The 12,448-nt window shown below is 40.4% G+C and overlaps 1 protein-coding gene across 1 annotated transcript; it reads left to right on the top strand.

Annotated features, from left to right (window-relative positions):
• The first annotated feature begins 357 nt into the window (after positions 1-357).
• On the top strand, positions 358-11,229 carry Gimd1 (GIMAP family P-loop NTPase domain containing 1). The gene is made up of 2 exons (XM_041660220.1): positions 358-750; positions 10,969-11,229. The coding sequence occupies exons 1-2, from the start codon at positions 358-360 to the stop codon at positions 11,227-11,229; spliced, it is 654 nt and encodes a 217-aa protein (XP_041516154.1).
• Positions 11,230-12,448: the final 1,219 nt, after the last annotated feature.

Here is a 12,448-nt window from a genome sequence, read left to right as displayed (position 1 = left end):
ACTCAGATAAAAATATATGCATGGTTCATATACCAACCCTCTTTTTCTTTGTCATTGTCCCCCCCAAGCAATAGTAGGACAGTACCTACACTGCACTATTAGAATAATACAAAGTATAATCTAGATATCTTCTAAAGTATTATAAAGAGTACTATCCATAGGTTATATGAATACTGCATCACTTTACATAAGCAACGAGAACAAACAGGTTTTGGTAAACACTGGCGCAGTGAGTCATTCTCCCATAGATGCTGAGGGACAACTGTACACAGATCATCCCAGGCCATGCTGGAGACTATATATTGGGTAAGTACATATACTAAACTCTCTTTGTGGTGCCCTTGTTTTCCCACAGCTATGACAGACACCAACAAGATGATCATCAATTTGGCTATCTTTGGCACGACGCAGAGTGGAAAAAGTTGTGCTGGGAATATTCTTTTGGGAAGTGATGACTTCTACAGCAGTCTCTCTCCAGGTTCTGTCACCACAGAGTGCAGCCTGGGCCGCGGTTGTCACCTCCGCAGCTTCATGCGTCGAGGGGGACAAGAAATAACCCTACAGATACAGGTGTTGGACACTCCAGGGTATCCACACAGCAAGCTGAGCATGAAACATGTAACACAGGAAGTCAAGAAGGCCCTGACACATCACTTTGGGCAAGAGGGCCTCCATCTTGCTCTGCTGGTCCAGAGAGCTGATGTGCCTTTCTTTGGACAGGAAGCGTCTAACCCAGTCCAGTTGATCCAGGTAATACAAGGATGCAATCATACTGGCACCATGTTTCCCACTTGGGGGCATGCTCTGCAGAGGCAAGGCCCAGGAACAAACTGGCTCAAAAGATACTTGTACTTCAAAGTGTGAGTCTGTGTGAGTCATATATCAATAGTCAGTAAAAAGTGACTTGATTTTCTCTCAGTTCTATTTTTTAATTTCCTTTAGAACCGTGGTTCTCAACTTTCCTAATGCTGTGGCCTTTTAGTACGACTCCCCATGTTGCGGTGACTCCCAACCATAAAATTATCTCATTGCTACTTTATAACTGTAATTTTGCTACTGTTGTGTATAGTAATGTAAATATATGACAAGCTGGATATCTGACAAGAGACACCCAAGGGGTTGCAACCCACAAGTTGAGAACCACTGTTCTGGGTCATAGACAGAAATTTCTAGAAACTAATTTCCGGAAGTTAAGCCTTAAATTCTTAAGAACCTTGAACTTGAGTAAGTTTGTAATAAGTAATAAAAACCCAGGGACAGATATTGGGGTTCAAGCTTCAGATCAGAAAAGCAAAGCAACAAAGCCACTAGAGCGTTCTTACCTCTGCCAAGGCTCAGACAAAGGGTCGATCCTGTCTTCAGTGTGACTGTAGACCATAAAGCTCTCCACCAAACCTCAGAGTGCCATGAGCTTCTGTCTCCTTTTGCCTTATATTCCTCTCTCTGCACAGCCATACCCCTCCTGTCTCCATCTCTCTAGTGCTGAGATTAAAGGCATGTGACTCCCAAATACTGGGATCACCTTTGTGTGAGTTTTAAAATTTCTGTTTTTAGACAGATCCAATATCATATAGCCCAGGGTGGCCTTGAGCCTTGAGATTAAAGGTGTGTGTCACCACTCCCTGGGCGCTAGTAGCTTAGCTCTGTACTCTGATTTTCAGGAAGGCTTCATTTACTAAAACACAAATAAAATATCACTTTATTTGGACTGTCTGCCCCAGAATCAGCTTGGCAACTTGTTAAAAATATATATTTTTCCATTACTATTGAAACAGTATCTCAAGAGTAAGACTTGTATATCTGCACTTTCATATGTGTATATATATACATATATATGTATATATAATACACACACTTTATATATATATATATATATATATATATATATATATATATATATAGAGAGAGAGAGAGAGAGAGAGAGAGAGAGAGAGAGAGAGAGACAGAGAGAGAGAGACAGAGAGAGAGAGAAGGTGGGTTCAGTATTACCAACTGAAATACCAACATATCACACAACATCAAGGGGACAATTTGTAATAATTCATCAACAATGCATATTTATCCACTGATGATTATCACACATAGTGCAGAACATCTGCAGGGACAGGAAGCCTGAGTACAGGAAGCTTATAATCTAGAAGAGTCAAATAAGTGTCAGAAACGACAATGTGCTAACTCCAAAGTAGTGTGCTGGCTAAGAAGAGTGATGAAAGACTTATCATTAAGAAAAGCATTGCAGAAAGACTACGCATGATGTAGGGCAGTACTTACATTGTACTGTTAGAATTATACTAAGTACAATCTAGATATTATCTAGAGTATTATAAAGAGTGCTGAGCATAGGTTATGTGAATACTACATCATTTTATATAACTAGCTTGAGAACAAACATGTTTAGCTAAATGCTGAGGCAGTGAGTCATTTCCCCATAGACACTGAGGGACAACAGTACACAGAATATCTTGGTCCAGGTCAGTGGCTATATATTGGGTGAGTAAAGACATCTAACTCTCCTTGTGGTGCCTTGTTCACCACAGCTCTGACAGATGTTCAGATGAAGGACTTTCCCCCTTTAATAGGAAATGACAAAACACTGACCCAAATGGCAGATACACACTTAGTAAATACAAAAAAGAAATCTGTAATTTTCCATGTTTTCCTGCCACAGAATCCATAGAAAATTCTCCATTCCCCCCATGAACTACAAAGACTTTAGGCAGAACCTAAATGATACATGCTACATGTGTTTATACCTGTTGGTTTTTTTCCTTTTTCATTAGTTGCTACGTGGAGGCCTTCGTTCATTAGACAGTCCAGCAAAAGGAGCTAGGTCAGGAGAAGGGTTTTGGAGGAACAATGGATGTATATATGAATATTACCAGGAAAAGTATAGGAAAAAGATCTATGAATACTGTTATTTACAATTCCTAGAAATTATTCATTGACCTGCATCTTTCTGGCCAAGCTCTTGATTCTCCAGAGAGAGGTTCACCCTAGGGGCTGCCCTAGTCACTGTGTTCCGATGAAGGGCTTCCCCCATTTTACTAGCAAAGACAAAAGGGTGACCCAAATGACAGACACGCGTTTTGTTTCTCAGTGGTTATGACTGATTGTAAAAGTTTGGGGAAAGGCAAGTGTGTAATCACAAGAGAATAGTAGTGGAAACCATAGAGTGACCAGAGCAAAACATTCATCTTCCAACTCCTGAAGATTCAAGTCATGCTGTCATTAGTAAACAAGATGGTTGCAATTAAAATGCAATATGAAATCTAAGGCAACCACACAGCTTCCCATGCTATTAAAGCCTATATTTCAAAGCATTTCTTTTTTGTTTGTTTGTTATGTTTTGTTTATTTTTTTATTTATTTTTTATTTATTTATTAAAGATTTCTGTCTCTTCCCCGCCACCGCCTCCCATTTCTCTCCCCCTCCCCAATCAAGTCCCCCTCCCTTGTCGGCCCAAAGAGCAATCAGGGTTCCCTGCCCTGTGGGAAGTCCAAGGACCACCCACCTCCATCCAGGTCTAGTAAGGTGAGCATCCAAACTGCCTAGGCTCCCACAAAGCCAGTACGTGCAGTAGGATCAAAAACCCATTGCCATTGTTCTTGAGTTCTCAGTATTTCTGGTAGGAATCAAGTAGCAGGAAACCTACGCCCAAACATCAGGATAATTTTAAGAATATATTTAATGTTCACTTATGGCTGCTTTCCATAAACTCAGTAAATTCAGAAACTATTTCTCAAAAGCCATCTTGACCCTCTCTATATATCTTACTATTCTTCACTGTGGTAGAATGCTTCCCTATGCTGAGGCCAGAAGAATTTCAATACTATACATTTTGAAAATAGATTCTTCTAGTGTTAGTATACAGAACATTATAACACACTGTTTTGCTACAAAGCAAATTAATTCATACTCATGTCTTGTCTTTTGAAATGGTACCTGCACAGCTTTCTTTGACAGCTGCCTTCCTTAAGCCATTGTCTATGTCAGGATTGGAAGACCAACAGGAGATGGGTACAAGCAAAGCTCAGATTGTGTTTTGTTTTGTTTTGCTTTTTCTAGAATAAATAATTTTTCTTTTTTCTGAATATCAACAAACAAGACTTATCAATCCTCAGCGCAGCCCATGAGTGCTGGAAGCAGTTGCAGACTTGTTTGGGGTCCCTCTTGGTCTTCTGTTGATGGTCTCTGAGGCCAAGTTGGAAGCTTCTGACTTCCTTTCTGCAGGTGCCGCAGATACCCATGACAGCTGGCTGTATGTGCTCCCAGATCAGCGGAAGCTGCCAGATGTCTTGATATTCGACAGGACCAAGTGCAGCTGTTTAAGGGGCTTTTAAGGTTCATGGGTTCCAGGCATTCGCTGGATTTTGTTTCCTTCTTGGCTGATAAACAAGGAAATTGGGTAACTCTCCTTTCCCTTTCTGGGTAAGAAGGGAGTCTTGGCATGGAAGGACTGGCCTTGTCTTTCCTGTGCCTTTCCATTGTCTCCTGCTTTGTGTTTTAATATTTTGCTTTAATATTTCTCATAGGCTGCCAGCTGTGATGATTAAAGCATTCCTCCAAATGATCTTATTCCTTATTTATATTAGGTGCCTACTAGAGATGTCAGTGAGTTGTATCCTCCAAAATGGAAAGGAATGTGTGTTAGTGGGAATATTATTTGAATGTTAAAAAGAAAAGCCACAAATAAATCAGAGAAAATAGAATAGTCTTCTCCAATAAAGAACCAACCTGAGGGAGACAAAGTCATTCTAGAGGATGAACCTATGAACTGACTAGAGTCTATATTCTTTTTTGTTTTATTTTATTTAAATAATATTTTTTCATTTATTTTGCATACGAACCAGTTTCCCATCCCTCCCCTCCTCATGTCCCCACCCCTTTCCCAACAACCCCTTCCCTATCCACTACTCCTCCATTTCCATTCAGAAAGGAACAGGCCTCCCATGGGCTTGCACAAAGCATGGCACATCCATTTGAGGCAGGACTGAGCTCCTAACTTGAAATGAAGGTGGAGCCAGGTTGCCAAAAGCCAACTAAGCACCAGGCAGAGGTCCTACTCTCAGTTAGAAGCCTTCTTAAGAGACCAAGCAACATTGTCACTCACATGCAGAGGGCCTAAGTCGGTCCCATTCAAGCTCCCTAACTGTTTGTTGGTCCAGCACCCATGAGCTCCTGCAAGCCCAGGTCAGCTGTCTCTGTAGATAACTCCATCATGACCCCCTGGCTGGTACAATCCCTCCTCCCTTTCTTCCACAGACTCTCAGAGTTTAGTGCAGTGAGCCAGGAAGTGGTGGCTCATGCCTTTAATCCCAGCATTTGGGAGGCAGGGACGGGAGGATCTCTGTGAGTTCAAGGCCAACCTAATCTAAAGAAACAGTTCCAGGATAGCCAGGGCTACAAAGAGAAACCCTGTCTTGGACAGGGAGAAGGGGAGGAGATACATAAAGTCTATATTCTTTTGTATAATTATGGGTGGTATTATTATTGTGAACAAGCAGGCTTCAAGAATATATTTTTGTCTTAGAATCAGTCACCCAACTGTTGATGTTGTTGGTGGGCGCTCATTTAGACTAACTCACAAAGACCAGTGATGGGCCTGCATGTATTAGACAATCTTATGAGCCTCGTCAGCTGTTAGAATGTACTCAAAGACAAGCCTAATGTTACTAGCCTTTCTTGCTTTTAGAGTATCAGTCACAAAGGATGCTGATTGATATTAAAGACTTCCACACAATTGTGTTAGTGAATCTGACATGTTTAGCCCTGAGCTCACCTTACAAAGGAGAGCCACTGAAAATGGCAAAGCAGTTCTGTTATGACTGATGAACACTCCTTAAGTGAATGACAGAGGGGTTGGCTTAGTACAGAGGTGAAGAACATGGCTTCTGGGTAAGTTATACATACCTGTGTCCAGGGTCCTTCTTAGCTACTTGTTTTCACCGTGACCCTGGGTAGCTTCTCTGAACCTCACTCACAAGTGATGAGAGGATCTACTTAACTGGCTTCCTTTTGGGTTGCAACATGGTCTTGGAAGTAGTAACTCCTTTAACTGAGACAGTGGCATGTAAAAGCACCCTAAGTGTCTATCTGTAGGAGTTATCATTTTATATCACTATTAGTCAAGGCTCTAACAGTCAGGGAACTTTTCTTAAGGTTTCTTAAGGTCTGCCAATAATCACAATGTGACCATGTGCCTTCCATCAAGCTACTTACCATAACACGACCTTAATACTCTCTCTCGTGTTTAAAATGAGGCGATTTGGAGAGATGTTTTCTAGTGTTGAATAATCCCTAAATATGACTTGAGGTGTTATCATTTAGCTTTGACTATCTGGGAAGGAAAATGTAGTACTTTAAAGTGGGATGAGAGTAATAGAATAGCAAGCACACACACACACACACACACACACACACACACACACACACACGTACATGTACGTGTGATCCTCCTGTTCCAGGATATTTTTTTTTCTCAACTGATGTAATTGTTGGCTTTTTTTTTAACATTTCCCCCTAAAAAGTCCAGATGCTATGATTTCATCAACCACAAACAAACGGGGCAGGGCTGGTGAGGTCCTGAGAAAATGAACCATTCCTGGAAAACAAAGTTTATATTCTTACTAGCTGTCCCAAAAGGACTAGACAGACTCATACCTGGGAGCACTGTGAAACCAAACAGCCCGTGGCTGTAGCATTTCTACTTGGCTTCGTTCTATATTTAAATTATTAGCACCAGATAAATTACTTTTACTTATATTGCCCTTGAATTTCTTTTGAGACATCGATCAACCATGATGGTTCATTTTCTGAGTCCTCAGAAGACACGCTCAGCCACTGACAAGATGACTATCACCAAGAGACACTATTCAACCGTTTTCTGGCCAAAGACTAATCTAAAGATTAGAAAGTAAATTGTCGTTATTTTCTGGTTTGGGTAGTAACTCAAAAGTGTGTTTTCTTTCACAAATTAAGACATAAGTATCCTTTCATTTTTAAAAAGAAAAAACAGTCTTTAAAGGATTCCCCGTGACTGACCATGCAGGCTTGTGACTGCCAAGGTGTTCAGTGATTTCACTCATCCCTCCTGGGAGAGATAACGTTGGAGTATAGGAACCACCTGAAGAACAAAAAGGGGGCATGTTGTTATGGAAAGCCAGGAACTAAGAGAATTATGCTACTTACTTTTTAAAATATTAACTCAGTAAAGAAAGAATTGTGCTATGATACATACCTCTAGAAAAGGTTGTACAAAAGAGTGTTTTTAGCGTGTACTTTTATTATGATGATAACTCAGAAATATTTAATGGCAAGAATGGTCTAGGTACCAACCAAAGTCATCAGGACGGTGGGTTTGGTGATGCTCAAGGGCTCACAGCACCAGTTACTTCCTAACTTGTACATACACATCTTAGTATCCTGACAATCTCTGGGGCACAGAAATGGTACACTGTGGTGCTAAATGTGAGAAACTTTCAGATATGAGCATGATCAATAGCTGGACCTGAGCGGAAATAAGGTCCAACATCATACAATCCCTACTCTTGTGTTATGTTAATTCTATTTTAATTTTAGTATTATCTATCATCATCAGTAGGCTGTGAGTATCTGTCTATTACAGGGTCACAGCATGAGGTCAGAGGACAACTGGGATTGGCTATTGTGTGGGTTCTAAGGATCTAACTTGGGACATCATGTTACTGGAACTTCGGGGGGGGGGTTTTCCTGGTTGCCTGATGATACTGGGAAAATCCAGGTCCTTCTTGGGGTTCTTAGTCTCAATAATATAATTTCAGAATGATTGAAACAGAAGCTAAAGGACAATTTTATTAGAATTTAAAAAACACTCAGAGCAGGTAAACTGTGAATCTCAGCAGGTACTCAAAGGAGCAGTATGGAGGAGGGAAGAAAAAAAGCCATGCCATTCAAGGCAGTGTGGAAATCAGACACACAGTGGGAAAGCAGCCAAATGGTGGAAGGGAGGCTTTTGAAAAAGAGCAAGAGAGCCCCCAGATGCTGGGGACGCTTGAAGTGTTAGGGAGAGCATGCTTTAAAAGGAGACCAAAAGAAGCATGGCCGCGGCCTGGTGAGCACTACACTGTGAGTTGGGAATTCTGGAATTCTGGGAAGGAAAGGCATGGTAGCACATTAAAGAGAAAATTATTCTACCTATTGCTTTTTCATGGCTTAGGTAAGTCTACCTTCCAAGGGGTGATTCCTTGACCTGGCCTAGCTGGGACATTGTATCTCTACCCAGCCCAGAGAGCCTCTTCTCCTCTTGATGAGAACAAGCTTTCTCCCAATAAGCCTTTAGAATTACTCAGACATACAGGCTCAAACTGTAAATACTTTTATCCCCTGAGCCATCTTGCAGGCCCATGCTAATCCCTTTGTGGCAAATAACAGGTATTTATTGTCTCTTAGTTCTTGAGGTCAGAAGTCTGAATTCAAAGAATTGGCAGGGTCTGCTACTTCTGAGAGCCATGAGGAAATGATGTGTCCCAGGCCTTCTCCTGGACTATTTTCTCCTGTACATGACTATTTCCAGGGTCCATGACCTTTTCCTTATATTTGCGTCTCTGTTCACATTTCCCTGTTTTATAAGGACATTAATAATTTTGGACCAGGAGCTAACCTAATGACTTTTCCTTAGATTAATCACTTCTTCATGACACTCTTTCCAAATAAGGTCACATTCTGAGGGACTGGGGATTAGGAGTTGGTGTATGAATTAGGGAGAGGACACAGTTCAACGCTAATATCAATGCTCATTCACATTGCAGCGTGCGTCTCCTCTCTACCAGAAATATGTACAATACACTGCAAGCACCACAGAGTCCTAGGAAAATCCTTTGTCATGTCATGGGTTGTTGGCATCATATGGATACTTAGGTTGGTAGAATTGTGATCTCCAGTGGTTGAACAAACAGAGTTTTCAATGAACTTGGATTTAAAAGCACATGAGATGTGACCAATGAAGCCCTGCTTTGCATAATCCTCATGTATTCACTGTTAAGATAGTGCTGTCTCATACACTGGTTTTAAAAAGATGGCTCATGTTTTCTTGAAACAGAATGTTTTAGGGGAACCTGTAACTCTGCAGTGTAGATAGACAAATTCTGATTAGGTAAGAGCAAACAGGTAGTCTCTGTAAGAAATCTACCACAGGGAGCTATAAAACTCAGAAGTACAGGATTGTGTCCCTGAGAATAAAATTCAGAACCGAGCCCTCAAACTAAACAACTAAGCCTGCTATTTGACTCAACCAAGAGGATCCAAATTCCAAAATATTAAGCAGATATTGCTGAGAGTTCACAGTGTGCCGGACCCTGGGATGACAACGCAGACACAGAACGAGTCTTCATAGAGGCCACTGCTAAGTTCCTGTAACATATGTATAAAAAAATGGCTCTGATAACAGCCAGACTGTTTCCAGGAGTTGGAATTAATATCCATAGTCATAAATATCTCTAAAGTCTCTGCCTCAGAGTTTTCATACATATTTTCCAATTAGACTTACTTGTTCCAATTCCTTCCTTCGCTGTCTCTTTTCTTTACTCCTTCCCTTCATTTTACTACATCATAAATACAACCACGTATTTGTTATATACATTGCGACCTAGCTTTCCAGACTGTTTCAATGAAAACATTATTGATGTGTATGTAGCTCAGTGTGTCAATTTTTGATGCCACGACATGAATAGTAATGGTATTAGGGCAAAGATTTGTGTGGAACACCAAAAAGTTATGCATGTCAAAGCATGGTGGTGCCTGCCTCCAACTCAGCACAAGGGAGGCAAATGCCAGGTTGGTATATTTGAAGTCAGCCTTGGGGACAGAGTAAGAAAGAGTCTGTCTCACAAAACACAAAATGGGAGAGAAAGGGAGGGGAGGGAGAGAGGCGGCAGGAGACTAAAAGAGATTGCCCATTTAAAAAGCATAGCATAATATCTGCTACAAATTCTTCATTTATTTCTGTTTGCTTTCGTTTAGATAGAAGTCCTTGCTACCTCTTGTCCTATTTTTCATAGACATTTTACATTTTTTAAAAAGGTGTTATAAACTGGAAATATTTCAGTCATGGGAGCATACAGAAGGAAGAGAATGTTACTTTACTGTCACTTGGCTATGACTTCATGTAAGTTTGGAAAAATTCAAAAGCTAAATGATTACTCCTAGATGCCTTGAGCATTGGATGAGCAATGCGCCACATGCTGTGGTTTCTGCTTCATATCAGCTAATTTTCACTAATCAAGGAAGAATTTATTGCACAACCCGCTTGTACATATCACTAAACAAAGGGACAACACTCTTCAGTGCTTCTCAAGCCCATTAGAAGAAGCCATTTGATCAATTGCCTTTGATTCCAGGCATGTGGCAAGAGGAACATGAGGGTTGCAGTAATCTTGTGTAGCTGTTCCAACTCACCAAATGGATTTTGATCTTAGCTTTTCCGTTACTTGTCATCTAGTTAATCAATTGAGCATAACCAGATTATGTCATTTTAATCCCTTAGTAGATACTTTCGTGGTGATAACATGACATAAAAAAAAAGAAAAAAAAAGATGTAACAATTGCCTTGCTCAAAGTACCACAAATTAAAGGAACTGAGTGCTTCTCACAAGATCTGGTTGTGGAGTAAGTATAAGCGACCACTGAGTGCTGGCCATACTACATGCAGGGTAGCCAGATTCTCTACAGCGTTAAGTCTTTGCATATCAATTATAACAGCAAGCAAGACAGTCAAATAAAGCCGTTTGTTGTTGTCCAGAAACCCCATCCATCTTCCTCAATGTGCTAACAACACTTGAGCTCATAGCCACTTCCCATTACATAGATCAGCTTTCACAAATATCATGACACAGGGCTCTGTTGGCTAATGACGCTGGGCTTTAATATCAGCTTTGTTCACTTTTGAGGAATTGAGTCCAAGGCAAACAGTCATTTAACTTCTCTCTCTTTCAGGAACTTCTGGGAGATTCTTGGAAGAATCACACTGCTGTTCTTTTCAGCCATGCAGAAAAAATAGAAGAGGCGAGGATCAGTGAAGACGAGTATTTGCGTGAGGCTCCTGATGCGCTGCTGACTCTGCTGCGCTCTGTTCAGCAGAGGTATACTTTCCTGTACGAAAGAGGAAACTCACGCAATGAACAGAGAATTAAAATCTTAGAAACAATCATGGAATTTATAAAAGAAAATCATTATCACGTTCTCAGTTTTACATAAAACTTAAGCAAAAAGAAAAGTGTACTAGGTGTCTATTAGGGTCAGGAATCTGATTTTAAAATCTGCCTTTGTTCACATGAATAGTGGAGATAAGAATTCCCTGCGTGGCTGTATAGCTACTTTGGAAAATTGTAAATAAAAAGTTATGATAAGGATTCAAGATTTCTACTGCAAATCTCACGATGTCAGAATTATATTCATAAGTATTTATCCGACAGAAAGTGAACTTTTGTGTATTAAGAAAGATGCATATATAAGAATGCTCATGCTGGCACCATTCATAATAGTTAAAAACTGAAAACTAGGGGGCTGGAGAGATGGCTCAGTGGTTAAGAGCATTGCCTGCTCTTCCAAAGGTCCTGAGTTCAATTCCCAGCAACCACATGGTGGCTCACAACCATCTGTAATGAGGTCTGGTGCCCTCTTCTGGCCTGCAGGCATACATGCAGACAGAATACTGTATACATAATAAATAAATAAATAAATATTTTTTAAAAAAACTGAAAACTATCCACATGTTCATGAATAGAATGATGTGTAAACTGTAGTATATTCACACAGTGAGGTGCTGCAGTAATGAAAGTGAGCAAAATTAATCATCTCTAACAGTAGAGTCAACTACAATGTCAATAGAAGGAAGCCAGGCATGAAGTGTGCTTTATGACTTCATTTATACAAAGGTCAGAAACAGTCTAAATGAATGCTACCTAACCACTCTGGAGGTATAAGTTCTGGAGATCAGGAGAGCAGAGGATGCTGTGGGGTAGCCTCCAGAGATTTTAATAATGCTATTCCCTGGTTTGGATGCTGTTTCATAGGGCATGTACCTTGTGAAAATGAAGCAAAATTTCTTGTAGTTTATAAGCTCCTCACTATATTTGAATACAAACCAAAATGAATAAATTTTTTTCATTTTTAAGAAATTAATCTCATTACTTACTTGATACAAGAGACAGAAAATTGTATGACCTTGCCAGGGTATGTTTCCTTTCTTGGAATACACACTCCATAGTTACTGCAATGATTACATGAATTGGCATGTGACAGAGACTCAGTACTAGGTTTCCTCTCTGCTTTAGGGAGACCTCCTGGCTCTGTTTAGGGTTAGAAATATTAAGGAAAACTCAGAGCAAGCTCTTTAGCAAATCCCTATACTAGCTGCCCTAGCTGACTATAAGTGCAGTCTTGACTGAGGAAGGAGGGGCCTCTCCAGTCATTT

This window comes from Microtus oregoni, unplaced genomic scaffold (genome assembly GCF_018167655.1).
Source record: "Microtus oregoni isolate MIOR12 unplaced genomic scaffold, Mior012 000000F_ref0000247, whole genome shotgun sequence".
Lineage (NCBI taxonomy): Eukaryota > Metazoa > Chordata > Mammalia > Rodentia > Cricetidae > Microtus > Microtus oregoni.
The sequence above is the reverse complement of the archived record's forward strand: the minus strand, read 5'-3'. Positions and strand labels throughout refer to the sequence as shown.

Bases quoted from the DNA above. Each gene is read 5' to 3' on its own strand.
- Gimd1 (XM_041660220.1), top strand. From the start codon at position 358: ATGACAGACACCAACAAGATGATCATCAATTTGGCTATCTTTGGCACG. The intron at 751-10,968 runs GTAATACAAGGA...TCTCTCTTTCAG, and splicing joins ACCCAGTCCAGTTGATCCAG to GAACTTCTGGGAGATTCTTG.